The sequence below is a fragment of the Cervus elaphus genome, chromosome 23, assembly GCF_910594005.1.
Source record: "Cervus elaphus chromosome 23, mCerEla1.1, whole genome shotgun sequence".
Lineage (NCBI taxonomy): Eukaryota > Metazoa > Chordata > Mammalia > Artiodactyla > Cervidae > Cervus > Cervus elaphus.
The window spans coordinates 67,182,760-67,195,188 of record NC_057837.1 but is presented as its reverse complement, the minus strand read 5'-3'; the positions used below and the strand labels follow the sequence as shown (position 1 = coordinate 67,195,188).

The following is a 12,429-nucleotide window of genomic DNA, read 5'->3' as shown; positions in this document are numbered from 1 at the left end:
AGGAAGTTCTACAGAAAGTGGACAGGGAAAGCTCCAGGGCCAGGGAATGGGCAGGCCAAAAGGGCGGTTCCTGCAGCCATCTGGGCAGGAACATAAGGGCAGAGATGAGGGGAGGACCTCAGACTGCAGTCCAGGGTCTGGATTTGAGATATATTTGTAAAGAGGAGGCCTTTCAGGAGCATGTACTGGGGTGATGGGGGTGGGCTGGTCTCTGCTGCATTTGTTTCCTCTCTGAAGCTCATTTGTGAGCTGAGAACAGCCCACATCTTGTTTACCCGGGGTCCCTGGCAGCCCAAGCGGTGCCTGGCACAGAGCAGGCAGCCGTGAATGTTCTTGACTTTGTATTTTCCCAAATGGGAATATATCTTTATTGTGAATGTTTTGAATTGAACCGTCACAGCTGATGAAGAGACGGGGCCAGCTGAGGCTGCCCATTTGTGTGGGTGACACAGATGACAGCCAGGCCCCTCCTCGTGCACCGCGCGTTTTCCAGGCTTGTTCTGTGTTCGCATCTTGTCCATCACATGGGTAACAACCATCGTGGGGTCCCATCCCAGTTCCTGAGCACTAAGCGATGGGCACATCTCTAGGTAACTTGTTCACCTGCACTGATCTGAGAGATGCTCGCCACAGCCCCACACCCAGCCCACTTCACAGCAGGCGGCCCTGCCCTTACCCTGGTACGCCATGCACGTCTCGATGACATCCAGGGTGGGCTCATCCTCACAGAGGTCATAGGGCATGTTCCCATCAGAGTTGACAGCGAGCAAGTCGGCTCCACTGCAGAGAGAGGACCAGGGTGAGGGCCAGGAACGTGCAGAGGGTTGGTCTGACTGCCTCTACTGTCCGGCCTCTCACCCACACCCCACTGGGCACCCCAACATTCACAACCCAACCACAGTGCAGCCCAGCAAGGACTGCATCTCCAGGATCTCAGGGGGCCTGGGCGGGAAGGGGCCACAGTCCCAGGAGAGCTGTGGCACTTTCCCCAGCTTCCTCCTCTGTTGAACCAGCAGGTGGGCACTTGAGGATAGATGTCAAATAAGAAAAGACAAAAAATTAATGGGGGCAGCACCACTTTCCAAGCATCTGCTAAGAGCCAGGCTTGATCTAAGCTCTTTACACACATCATCTGATATAATCCTCATAATAGTCTTCTTGGTTCAGTATTATTGGCCCCATCTCGCTCAAGGGAAAACAAGGTTCAGATAGGGTCAGTTACTTGTCTGAGGTCACACAGCTAGGATGTGGGAGGTTCAAGATGGAAACTTGGCTCTTTCATGGGCCAGCTCTTTTTACTTCTCCCTGTCCTATTTCAACCTTGGACCAAGTACAGAAACACCCAAGGCTACCCTAATTCCTCCTCTAAGTCCCTGACCCAAAGGCAAACCAGGACAGGGCAGGAGAAGGCCTTGGGACCCCGTGGGAGAATTCCCCTTTGGGGCCAGTGACTCCCAAGCACACGGGCCTGGGCTGCCCTGTGGCAGAATCACTCAGACACCACTGAAATAAAACGAAGCTTCCTGGGCTCTACTTTAGACCTCCCGAAACAGAGTCTCTCAAGAGGACGGGGTGGGGCTGAGGATTACACATTTTAGACCCATGATTCTGGTTCAGATTGGCGCTGGGGACGGGTACCATGCTGGTATCCATTTCCTTTTCCTCTCGCACCACCTCTGATTGGATGGTGGCCATCTGATGATCCTGCAGACTTGGTCACACCCAGGTTCTCACTGGAGATGTGGGCACGGGCCACCTGCCAGTCCTCTGGCCTAACAGCCCTCCCCTGGGACCTCTCTGAGCTCCTGTGTGCCCATGGGTAAGCTAATCCACCTCTCTGAGCCAGGGAAGCATCTCTATCATCCGAGCAGCCATTCGATGGGCCCTGGCTGCTCTGCTGAGACCTCTGCCAACGGCCACTTGCCCTCGGCCGCTATTCCTGAATCCCTTTGCTCAGATGCTCCCTGGGACCCCAGCCACATTGATCTCGCTTTGTCTCTGTTCTGGGACTGAAATCACCTGATTTCCTGCTGAGTTTCTCAGGACTTCTGCGTCCCTGAGTGTTCAGTGCCCATCACAGGGCTTGGCCCAGCTCAAATGCCCACCAATCATTAGATGAATTCAATGAAATACACTTGAAATTCAAGGTTGCCCCTTCTCTGTGTTTGGAGAGCCTGAGCAGACTGGAAAGAAGTTCAGGGTGGGGGAAAACTGTTCAGAGCTCTACAGAGGGAAATTGCCTTATCCCTGGGAAAGACATTGCTATGTGGTGTCCCCCAAAGTAGGTTCTGCCCCCAAGAAAAGCATGTGGATGGGACTTGAGAGGGCAGAGCCAAGGAAATACGCCTGCTTTTTTTTTTTTTTTTTTTTGCTTTTTTATAGCAAGAAAAATGGCAACAACACGTAAGTATAGAGATGAATACAGGCTCGTGGGGACAGACAGAGAAAAAGAGATGAAAAGAAAGAGAATCATAGCCTGATACAAAACCAAAGACACTACAAGAAAACTACAGACCATTATCTCTTATGAACAGTGATGCAAAACTCTCAAGAAAATACAAGCAAACCAAATTCAGCAGCACAGTAGAAGGATTATATGCCATGACCAAATGGGATTTATTCCTGAATGCAAGGATGGTAAATTGTGTTGCGTATTTTATGACCATCATATCAGGGGAAAGGAAGGGAATGAAAAGAGAGGAAATGTGAATTAAGAGAGACACAGGGGAAAAGACAAGGTGAGATCAAGGAGGAAAGAAGACAGAGAGGGAAAACAGGAGACAGACACAGGGATGAAAAGGGAATGTGAGGAGAAAAGGGATACGCACCAAAGAGACAGAAAAAAAAAAGAGAGATGAAAGTCCTCCCCCGCCACAAAAAAAAAAAAAAAAAACCTGGAAAAACACCAAAGGCGCACCCATGGCTGATTCATGTCAATGTGTGGAAAAACCACTTCAATACTGTAAAATAATTAGCCTCCAATTAAAATAAGTAAATAAATTAAAAAAAAAAAAAAAAACCAAAGGCGGAGGGAAGGCTGCTCCTGGGGGAGAGAGGGGCACGTACTACTGAACGAGGATCTTCACCAGGTTAATGTGGCCGCAGGTGGCCGCGGCATGCAGAGGCGTCCACAGCTCGTTGTCCTTGGCGTTCACGTTGGCACCGTGGGAAAGGAGCAACTTGACAATTTCCTCAAAGTTGTCGATGCAGCACTGCAAGGCGGACACAGGCAGGGGTCAGCTCCGGGCAGGTCATGACGAGGGCACACCCAGTTCCCGAGAAGGACAACGGAGCCAAGCTGCCTGCAGTTGAATCCAGCTCCATTATGTACATGCTGAGTGATCACAGGCAAGCCACTTAACCTTTCTGAGCCTGTTTCCTTGTAAGTAAGTTAATAATGCACAAAATAAAAATATTAAAAACAATATAAAAAGTAAAGTCAGCTATAAGATTCTTTCCAAATGTTGGTGGAACGGGACGAAATTTCGAACAAGGCTTCAAAACCTTTACTTTTTAATTTCGGAAGGCTTTCTTCAAACAAAACTGTAAGGAGAACTCTAAGTTAGATAGCCAATAAATTCAAATAGAGCGTTTCAGGCTGAAGCTGGGGTGTGTGGGGGTGGGGGTGTTGAGAAGGTCCCCCTGCCCCATCAGTGGCCTCCTAGATTATAGTTTGAAACCTCTGACTTAGGAATTTCTGACCCAGAAGCTAGTTCTTGGGGAAGTCCCAAGTAACGAAGCCTCCCCCAAAAAACACAGCTCCACCCGAGGGCTCTAGTGGGTCCTGACAGAGTTCCTGCGAGGAGACAGCCATGTCTGTCCTCCTGCTTGTCCACACGTGGGTCAGCCCCAATGAGAAGGCAGCTCACAGAGATACTGGGCTCCAAAAGCCACTGGAGCCCCCAAACTCCAGGGAGAGAGAGCGAAAGATTCCAAGGGGAAAGAGGGAGCTCAAGCCGGGGCCATGAGCAGGGAGAGGCGAGGACAGGGGGCAGAAGACGGGCAGCCACTTTACAGGCTGCAGGAAGGATCTCGGATGACCTCCGGAGAAACCAGCAGGGACAGGGCAGCGGACCTGTGGCTCAGAACTGCCCATCCAGGGAAGGCTCTGCCCTCAGTGCATGGGAGATGCTGCAGAGTTATACTCAGAGGAGCAGCACAATTCAAACTTGTTTTTTAAAAAATCCCTCCTCCAGCTGCATGCGGAGAACAGACTTCGATCACAAGCTTCTGGAGGGAGAAGAGGGAGGGTGAAAAACTATGTCAAAATCATCCCATTTAAGAGATGATGGCGGCCTGACCTACAGAAGTGACTGTGGGCGGGGGAGAAGTGACTGGATGCCAGCAGAAAGAGCGGGGGCACCTGTGGGAGCCAAGGGCCTCAGGGGGGTGTGGGGATCGGGCGGCACCACAGCCCCCACCCCCATTCCCTGCAGAACCAGGGGTCAGAGGGACGTCCTTGGTGGTCCGAAGGTTAAGACTCCGAGCACCCAATGCAGGGGACCTGGGTTCATTCCCTGGTCAGGGAACTAGATCCCGCATGCCACAACTAAAAGATCCCACATTCCACAAGTAAGACCTGGCGCACCCAAATACATACTTACATACATACCAAATACATGCATCCATACACACCACACACATAAATATACACCAAAAATACATACATGTATACGTACCACATACATACACATCACACACACACATGCCAAATATATAAATACATGCATACATACATAACCAATACATACTAAATACATACATATAGATTTAAAAAAGAAAAAAAGAGGGGTCAGTCCTGGACAGATGGAACATACAGGAAATGAGCAGAGATGGTGCCAGGTTCTCTTCATGCACCTGGCACCATCTGACCTGGGGTTCGCTAGGTCTGGGGGCACCTCTCCAGACAGGAAGGTCACGGGTGACCCAGTGGAGCAGGGCACTGCCTCAGGTGGTCGAGAGAACTGTGCAGTGGCGTGGCACCACCAGCAGAGGGCGCCAAAGGCACCAGAGTGAGGCAGCCTGGAAAGGCGAGGGTCCCCGGGAGGCGGTCACTGGCAGAAGAGTCTGGGATGGCCTGGTCCATAGGAGGAGCCAGGAGCAGCCCAGACTGTGGGGTGAGGGGACAGGAGGGCCAGAGATCCCACCACGAGGGGCTGCAGAAATATGAAGACAGGCAGGGCGGTGGACAGGTGGAGTGATGACGCACATAGAATTGCTGTCGTGTGAGAAAGAAGCCCAGAGGCTGGGCCAGTCTGCAGCTGGGAAACTCGACCTGGGTGCAGGAGTGCAGTGGGGGCTGGTACGTGGCAGAGGGGGGCAGCGTCCTCGCCTGCATTCCCCAAGGTGGGCCATGGCACCTGGCACCGGATGACTCCTCCCGCCCCCTCATTTCCCACGTTCAATCCATCACCCGGTGTGGATCGCATCTCCTGAGAGCTGTCCCCATCCCCATTGCCCTGGCCGAGGTGTCATCATCTCTCTCTTTCTCCCTGTCACTCCCCTTTCACACACCCTCAGCCAGAGAGAGCTTCCTTGTTAACCCAGCCATGCTGCTCTCAGTTGACAAAACCTCTGAAGGCTCCCTGTTGCCAAGAGCAGAAAATCCACAGGAAGCTCTTGTCACTGTGCTCCTCTGTTGTCCTGGAGCGGTAGTGATGATGACAATGACAACAATAACAACAGCCCCAGAAGAGCAGTAATAACAGGTCACATTGCCAATAATAAGAGCTAATGCTTTTTGAGGAGTTACTAGCGCCATGCACTTCGCTAACTTTTGGCCATGCATTGCCTCAGTGAATCCTCAGAAAAACATTTCCAGGGCTCTGTAGCCATGTGGGGCTAGAAGCTATGGTGCTAGACAGTGTCAATACACAGAACATGTCATCATCATAAAGGTTGTATTGGACGGTGCTGCCCTGAGGTACACCTCAGTTTCCTGAGCTGTAAAATGGGGATAATAGTATTTCAAAGAGTTCTTGTGATGATCAACCCACGCTTCACATATGTGAAGTGGTTTTGTCAAGAAGTGAACATGTGGCAGATTTTCATAATAATGAGTGAAAATCATTCAATCGTGTCTGACTCTTTGTGACCCCATGGACTGCAGCCCACCCGGCTCCTCTGTCCATGGAATTCTCTGGGCTAGAATAATGGAGTGGGCTGCCATTTCCTTCTCCAGGGGATCTTCCCGACCCAGGGATTGAACCTGGGTCTCCTGCATCACGGGCATATTCTTTACCATCTGAGCCACCAGGGAAGTCCCTACATAATAATAAATAATATCTAATATTTATACAGTGTCAGATGATGCTTATAGGGTTTTATGTATATTTGTTTAATCTTCACAACAACCCAGTGACATGGGTACTTGTTATGCCTCTTTTACAGATGAGGAAAATGAGGCACAGAGAGCTTAAGCAACTTGCCCAAGGTCACACAGCTAGACTGTGTGGAGGCATGAAGCCCTACGAGACAGGAAAAGAAGCCAAGAGGACACATGGGGAGCTCCCAAGCTGATGGCTGAGGGTGGGGACTTGCCCCCGGGGCTTATGGGTAGGGCAGTGGCTACCTTTCCCACCCTCCGAGGGAGATGGAGAGGGTCTCGCCAGCCCAGGGTTCCAGAGCCTGGCCAGGCTGCATTCAAATCCGCCTGCTCTGAAACTTGGGCCAGGGCACAGGGGGGTTCAGTGTGTTCACTCATTAACTCAGCAAGCACATACTGAGCACCTACTGTATGCCAACATGGTGGGGGACAAAGCAGATACACTTTGAGAAAGAGACATGATGAGCTCTGCCCTCGTGCAGTGCAGAGTCTTGGGTAAGCAGAGACCAACGCTAAATGGTCACACCAATGGCTAGAAGGCTTCCCTGACAGCTCAGTTGGTAAGGAATCTGCCTGCAACGCAGGAGACCCCAGTTCAATTCCTAGGTCAGGAAGATCCGCTGGAGAAGGGATCGGCTACCCACTCCAGTATTCTTGGGCTTCCCTTGTGGTTCAGCTGGTAAAGAATCTGCCCGCAATGCGGGAGGCCTGGGTTCAATCCCTGGGTTGGGAAGATCCCCTGGAGAAGGGAACAGCTATCCACTCCAGTATTCTGGCCTGGAAAGTTAAGAGTTGGACACGACTGAGAGACTTTCACTTTCACTTTCAATGGCTGGAATGACAGAGGTGCTCAGGGGAGGGGATGTAGATATAAGAGCACAGCTCTCAGATTCTAGCTGTGCACACACCTAAACACTGGGTGAAATTCGATGGGGAGCAGACAGTGTGTGCAAGGGACTCAGAAGTCAAGTAGCTGGAGGCCTGGCGGTCAGCGTAGCCGGTTCAGCAGGGGCACTGGGGTACTCCTTACCCTTAGTGTTATAGGAAGACATGGGAGTGCTCTGAGTAACATCAGCAGATGTTGGGTCTGGGTATCCCTGCAGCCACAGCATGGAGGATGGATCAGGGCAGGGATGCCTGAATGCTGGGGACCAGGGAGGGGGCTGCTGCAGTGTGAGATGATGAGAGATGACAGCCAGAGAAGCCCCTCCCCAGCCAAGGGGGGCGTGGGCCCATCTCGCTGCCCTAAAGAGGCTGTGTGTTATGACAGCACATGGTTCTGGCCAGAGTCCATGGCGCTGTGACTTTAGGCAGGTCCCACAACCTCCCTGTCAATCACCGCTGTCACCAGGGTGCACGGATGCCTTGGTGGGTGTGAACGAACGTGCTTCGTACACTGTCAAGCTCCGAACAAACTTGCTTTGTGTGTCAAACCCTTTGCCAGGCAGTGAGGATGCAGCGGACAAAGGCTCCCTGTCCCCGGAGGCAGTGTATGTGCCACGCACGTGGGCACGGGGCTCTATAGGCGTGTCTGTAACAGACACACTCGTCTCCCGGGCAGACAAGAGCCTTTCAGAAGTGGCAGCTGCGGCTCCCCTCCCCCTCCTCCCTGAGGGTCCTGGGCAGGAAAAAAGCAGGGAGATGGGGCACGTGTCCAGGTGGGGAGCAGGCAGGCAGGGGTCCCAGCGGGTCCTTACCTGGTGCAGGGCGGTGAGTCCATCTTCATTACACAAATCAGGGCTGACCTTATTCTTCAGGAAGTAGCGCACTGCAACAGAGGGGAAAGAGGTGACTGTCTTGTCACACATGGTGTGTGCAGGGGTGCGGGGGACCCAGGTAAGACCCACTGTCCCCCAGGTCCTGACACCATCAGTCTTATTTACTCCTTACTACCTTCCCTGCTCTATCCTCCCCCACCCACTCTAACCCTAGTTCCCATCCTGGACCCAAGTGCAAAGAGAAGGATGCGGGGTCAGCACACACATACTGGTACAACTTCTTAGCATCAATACATTCAAGTCTACCTGCTCAGAGACTTGGACCACGGCACAGGGAAGCATCAGTGAGTTCATTCATTAAGTCAGTATGCACATATTAAGCACCTACTGTATGCCATTATGGGGAAGAGTGTTGAGATATACCAAGGAGCAAGAGACATGGACTCTGCCCTCGTGCGGCTCAGAGTTTGGGAAAAGAAAGACGGACATCCAATGAGCAAATGCAGCAGCCCTGCAAGACCCTTCGCAGACCTCCACACTTTAGGTTACCCATCTTTGGTCAGTATCCAGCCAGGCCACTCCCACGGGGTGAGGTGTCCCTGAGGCCAGGGGGATGAAGCCCATGGTCTCCCTTCTGACCCATCTTCCCCTTCCCTGTTCACACGGCTGCAGGGCCGAATGTAGAGCCTGCACAAGCCTTGTCCCCAGATTCAGCTTCCCCAGGGTGGACCACGCAGCAAAGAAAGTGCGCCTCTAGGCTGAAGGGGCGACCACAGGGTGACTGTCTGCAAAGCCAGTGGAGGAACGTGGCTACACAAGCTGGCTTATGTGTGAGGCCCTCATGATGCTGGGAAAGCCAGGGACAGAGGCCAGGGTCCTGCAAACGCAGGAGCGGGCCGGCCCTGGCCCCTCAGAGCCCCTCCCATGTGAGTCTAAGTTGTGTCCGACTCTTTGCGGCCCCATGGACAGAGAAGCCTGGTGGGCTACGGTCCATGGACCCTATGGACCCTATGAACCCTATGAACCGTAGCCCGCCAGGCTTCTCGGTCCATGGGATTCTCCAGGCAAGAATACTGGAGTGGGTAGCCATTCCTTCTCCAGGGGGGTCTTCTCGACCCAGGGATCTGGTCTCCCTCATTGCAGGCAGATACTTTTATCATCTGAGACACCACCTAGTCTGGCTCCCTCAAAACACTAGCGCCTCCCCTAATGCCCCCTGGGAGCAGTGTCTCCATGCCACCACCCACACGCTGGGGCAGGGCCACTGTGGTTTCCTAGCCGATTTGCCTCTGCTGTTGGGGGACAAACTGGAGTGAGCTGTGGAAGGGTAGAGAGCAGGTTGTCCATTCTGCAGGCTGAATGTCCGCTGGGCAACCCAGAGGGTGCAGGAGAGGGAGATGAGGTCTCTGGAACCTCAATGGGATGGGGGCTGTCTTCATTAGGCTCAGATCCAGGAACCACAGGCCCAGCAGCACACTTGGCCTGAGTGTGACCAGAGGTCCCTGCGAGGGGGAGGCTGAGGTCTCCACCCAACTTCCTGGCAAGAGGTGACATCTCCCACAGACTTGCCCCAGATGCTGCTGGGGGTCAGGGGGACAAGGGGCTTATATATGGTTTACACTCAGGTCCTCTGGAGCTGCCCTGTCCACTAGGGAACCACTGGCCACAGCGAGCTCTTGGGGTTTTTCAAACGTTCACTTGTAAAAATTCGAAATTCACTTCCCTCAGTCACTCTGGACAGACTTTAAGGACTCAACAACTACAAAGCAAAAATGTTAGTTGCTCAGTCGGGTCCGACTCTTTTGAAATTCACGGACTGTAGCCTGCCAGGCTCCTCTGTCTGTGGAATTCTCCAGGCAAGAATACTGGAGTGGGTTGCCATTTCCTACTCCAGGGCGTCTTCCCAACCTAAGGATTGAACCCAGGTCTCCCACGTTGCAGGCAGATTCTTTACCGTCTGAGCCACCAGGGAAGCCCTCAACAACTACAGGTGGCTACCATATTAGAAAGTGCACAAACAGAACATTTCTCATCTTCACAAAAAGTTCTATTGGACAGAGCTGTTTTGGGGCATTACACGTGGAAATTATCTGCATTACCAACTGCTCAGACCCTCCCGTGGCTCCCTACTGCTCTGGAAACAAGTGCAAAACCCTGACAATGGTGCAGAAGGTCCACCTGATGTGTGCCCTGTCTCCAGGCCTCCATCTCACACAGTTCCAGCGGGACCATTCATTCACACTGTGGCCTGTGAGAATGGCACCCCCTTAGGGCAGAAGAGTTCGCTCAGCTGTATGCAGTACTCCCAACCTACCTGCCTCTCCAGCCTCATTTCTTAAACTCCGAACACCTTCCACATTGGTCTTTTGTCAGCTACAGAGTCACCAAATTTCCTTTGATCTCTAAATTTTGCACTGCCTGTTTCCATTACCTGGACAACTTGGTCATCCACGCATGCATGCATCCATCCATCTAGCCTCACCCATTCATCCACCCATCCACCTACCTGCATCCATTCATCCACCCATCCACCCACCCATCCACCATCTATCCACCCACCCTCATCCATTCACCCATCCAGTCATCCACCCACCCATCCACCATCCATCCATCCACCCACCGGCATCCATTCATCCACCCATCCACCCACCCATCCACCATCTATCCACCCACCCTCATCCATTCACCCATCTAGTCATCCACCCATCCACCAATCATCCATCCACCCAGAGCCATGCATTCCATCTCTTAACACACACACACACACACATACACACATACACACACACACACACCTGTCTCACTCCTCATCCTTCACATCTCAGCTAAAACTTCCCAGATGAAGGCACTCCCCCATTCTGCACACCCACAGCATCTATACATCTCATATATAGCCTTATCACAACCATAATTACATAACTATTTGGGTAATTATGATGGGCTTTGGGTCTGTCTGCTGGGACCTGGCACTCACTGCTGAGGTCTGGCACACACTAAATCCTCAACAACCCTTCCAGGACCCTGACTTACTTGGTGGCCTCCTAGCTCAGTCCAAGGACACAGCTTATCCATCTCTCAGCACAGAAGACCACCCTGCAGGGCTGACCCAGATGGCTCACATCTGGAGTATTCAGCGCTGCCCACAGGGACCTCCTACCAGGATGCACAGTACTGGTCTCAGCCTCAAGGCCACGTTGAGAACACTATGGCAAAGCCACTGATCCCTGTGGCCCAGACTGTCCACAGGCCACAGGGGTGCCCTGGGTCTGACAGCTGGCCTTTGGAAGAGAAGTGACCACCGCGTCTCTGGGCATCACAGAAGGTTCTGCTCCCATTAGGCCAGGGTTCAAATCCTCTAGGGGTGGCTGGTGAACTAGGCTTCCGGTCCGGGAGACGCTCTTTGAGGCAGAATTTAAGCGTCAGCTGCCAAAAGCAGTCTTTGTGTGCGGTAATTATTGGGGTGTTCTCTGTGCGACGTGGGAACCTAAGGCATATAATTACTCCAATGTCGGCAGTTATTTTCAGCCCAAGAGGTGGGACAAGTCATCTCCGTCTCTAAGGAGCCATCGATAGTCATGACCCAAGGTCCCCCTCTTGGTTCTACTTGTACTTTAGCTGGGAGCCTGGTTCTGGACACAACCCACTGGAGCAAAGACTCCACCATCCAGGACCTAGCCAGGCTTTCCTGCCTCTGGGGTTCATTAGCAAAATGATTCTTCTGGACTTCCCTGGTGGTCCAATGGTTAGGAATCTGCCCTGCCAATGCAGGGGACACGGTTTGATTCCCTGGTCGGGGAAAATTCCACATGCCTCAGGGCGACTAAGCTCGTGCGCCACCACTACTGAGCCCACGGCTCTAGAGCCTGTGCTCTGCAACGAAAGAAGCCACCGCAAGGAGAAGCCCGCACACCACAACTAGAGAGTAGCCCCTGCTCATTGCAACCAGAGAAAGCCCTCTCGCAGCAACGAAGACCCAGTGCAGCCATAAATAAATAAATACATTTTTAATGTTAAAAAACCGATTCCTCTATTCCTGTATCAACACTGTCTTCTTACTGAGCCCCTCCTATGCACCCGGGTCGATGCACAACTGCTTTGTTTCATGGGTTCGTGTCTTATCATTCCTCCTATGGAGAAATGGAGACAGCTCAGGGAAGTACAGCTCACCGCCACACGAGACGGAGTAGAGGAAATCAGACCCTCTGATTTCTAAGCCCAGACTCTTGACCACAAGGCTGCTCTTTTCTGCCCCCGGGCCCAGGCATGGCGACCAGCAGAGCTGGAGTATTCAGAGCTGGGCTAAATGCTGGTGCGGGGAGGAGGGGGATGGGAGCGTGGGCAGAGTGACCTCCACTCTGTAAGCATCGGAGGCCCTTGAGTCTCAGG

General features: G+C 52.6%; 1 protein-coding gene and 1 long non-coding RNA gene across 2 annotated transcripts in view; one reads left to right on the top strand and one right to left on the bottom strand.

Annotated features, from left to right (window-relative positions):
* The window catches only part of PPP1R16B (protein phosphatase 1 regulatory subunit 16B), a 109,854-nt gene that overhangs the window by 15,368 nt on the left and 82,057 nt on the right, over nt 1–12,429 (bottom strand). The window contains exons 3-5 of the mRNA XM_043883368.1: nt 8,023–8,093; nt 3,067–3,212; nt 677–780 (exon numbers count right to left, since the gene is read on the bottom strand). Of these exons, the coding sequence (XP_043739303.1) occupies nt 677–780; nt 3,067–3,212; nt 8,023–8,093 (321 nt within the window). The remainder of the gene's footprint in view (nt 1–676; nt 781–3,066; nt 3,213–8,022; nt 8,094–12,429) is intronic.
* LOC122681369 lies at nt 6,010–12,379 on the top strand. Its single transcript, XR_006336950.1, has 3 exons — nt 6,010–6,020; nt 9,559–9,564; nt 12,241–12,379. It is a non-coding gene; the product is annotated as an uncharacterized LOC122681369 (long non-coding RNA).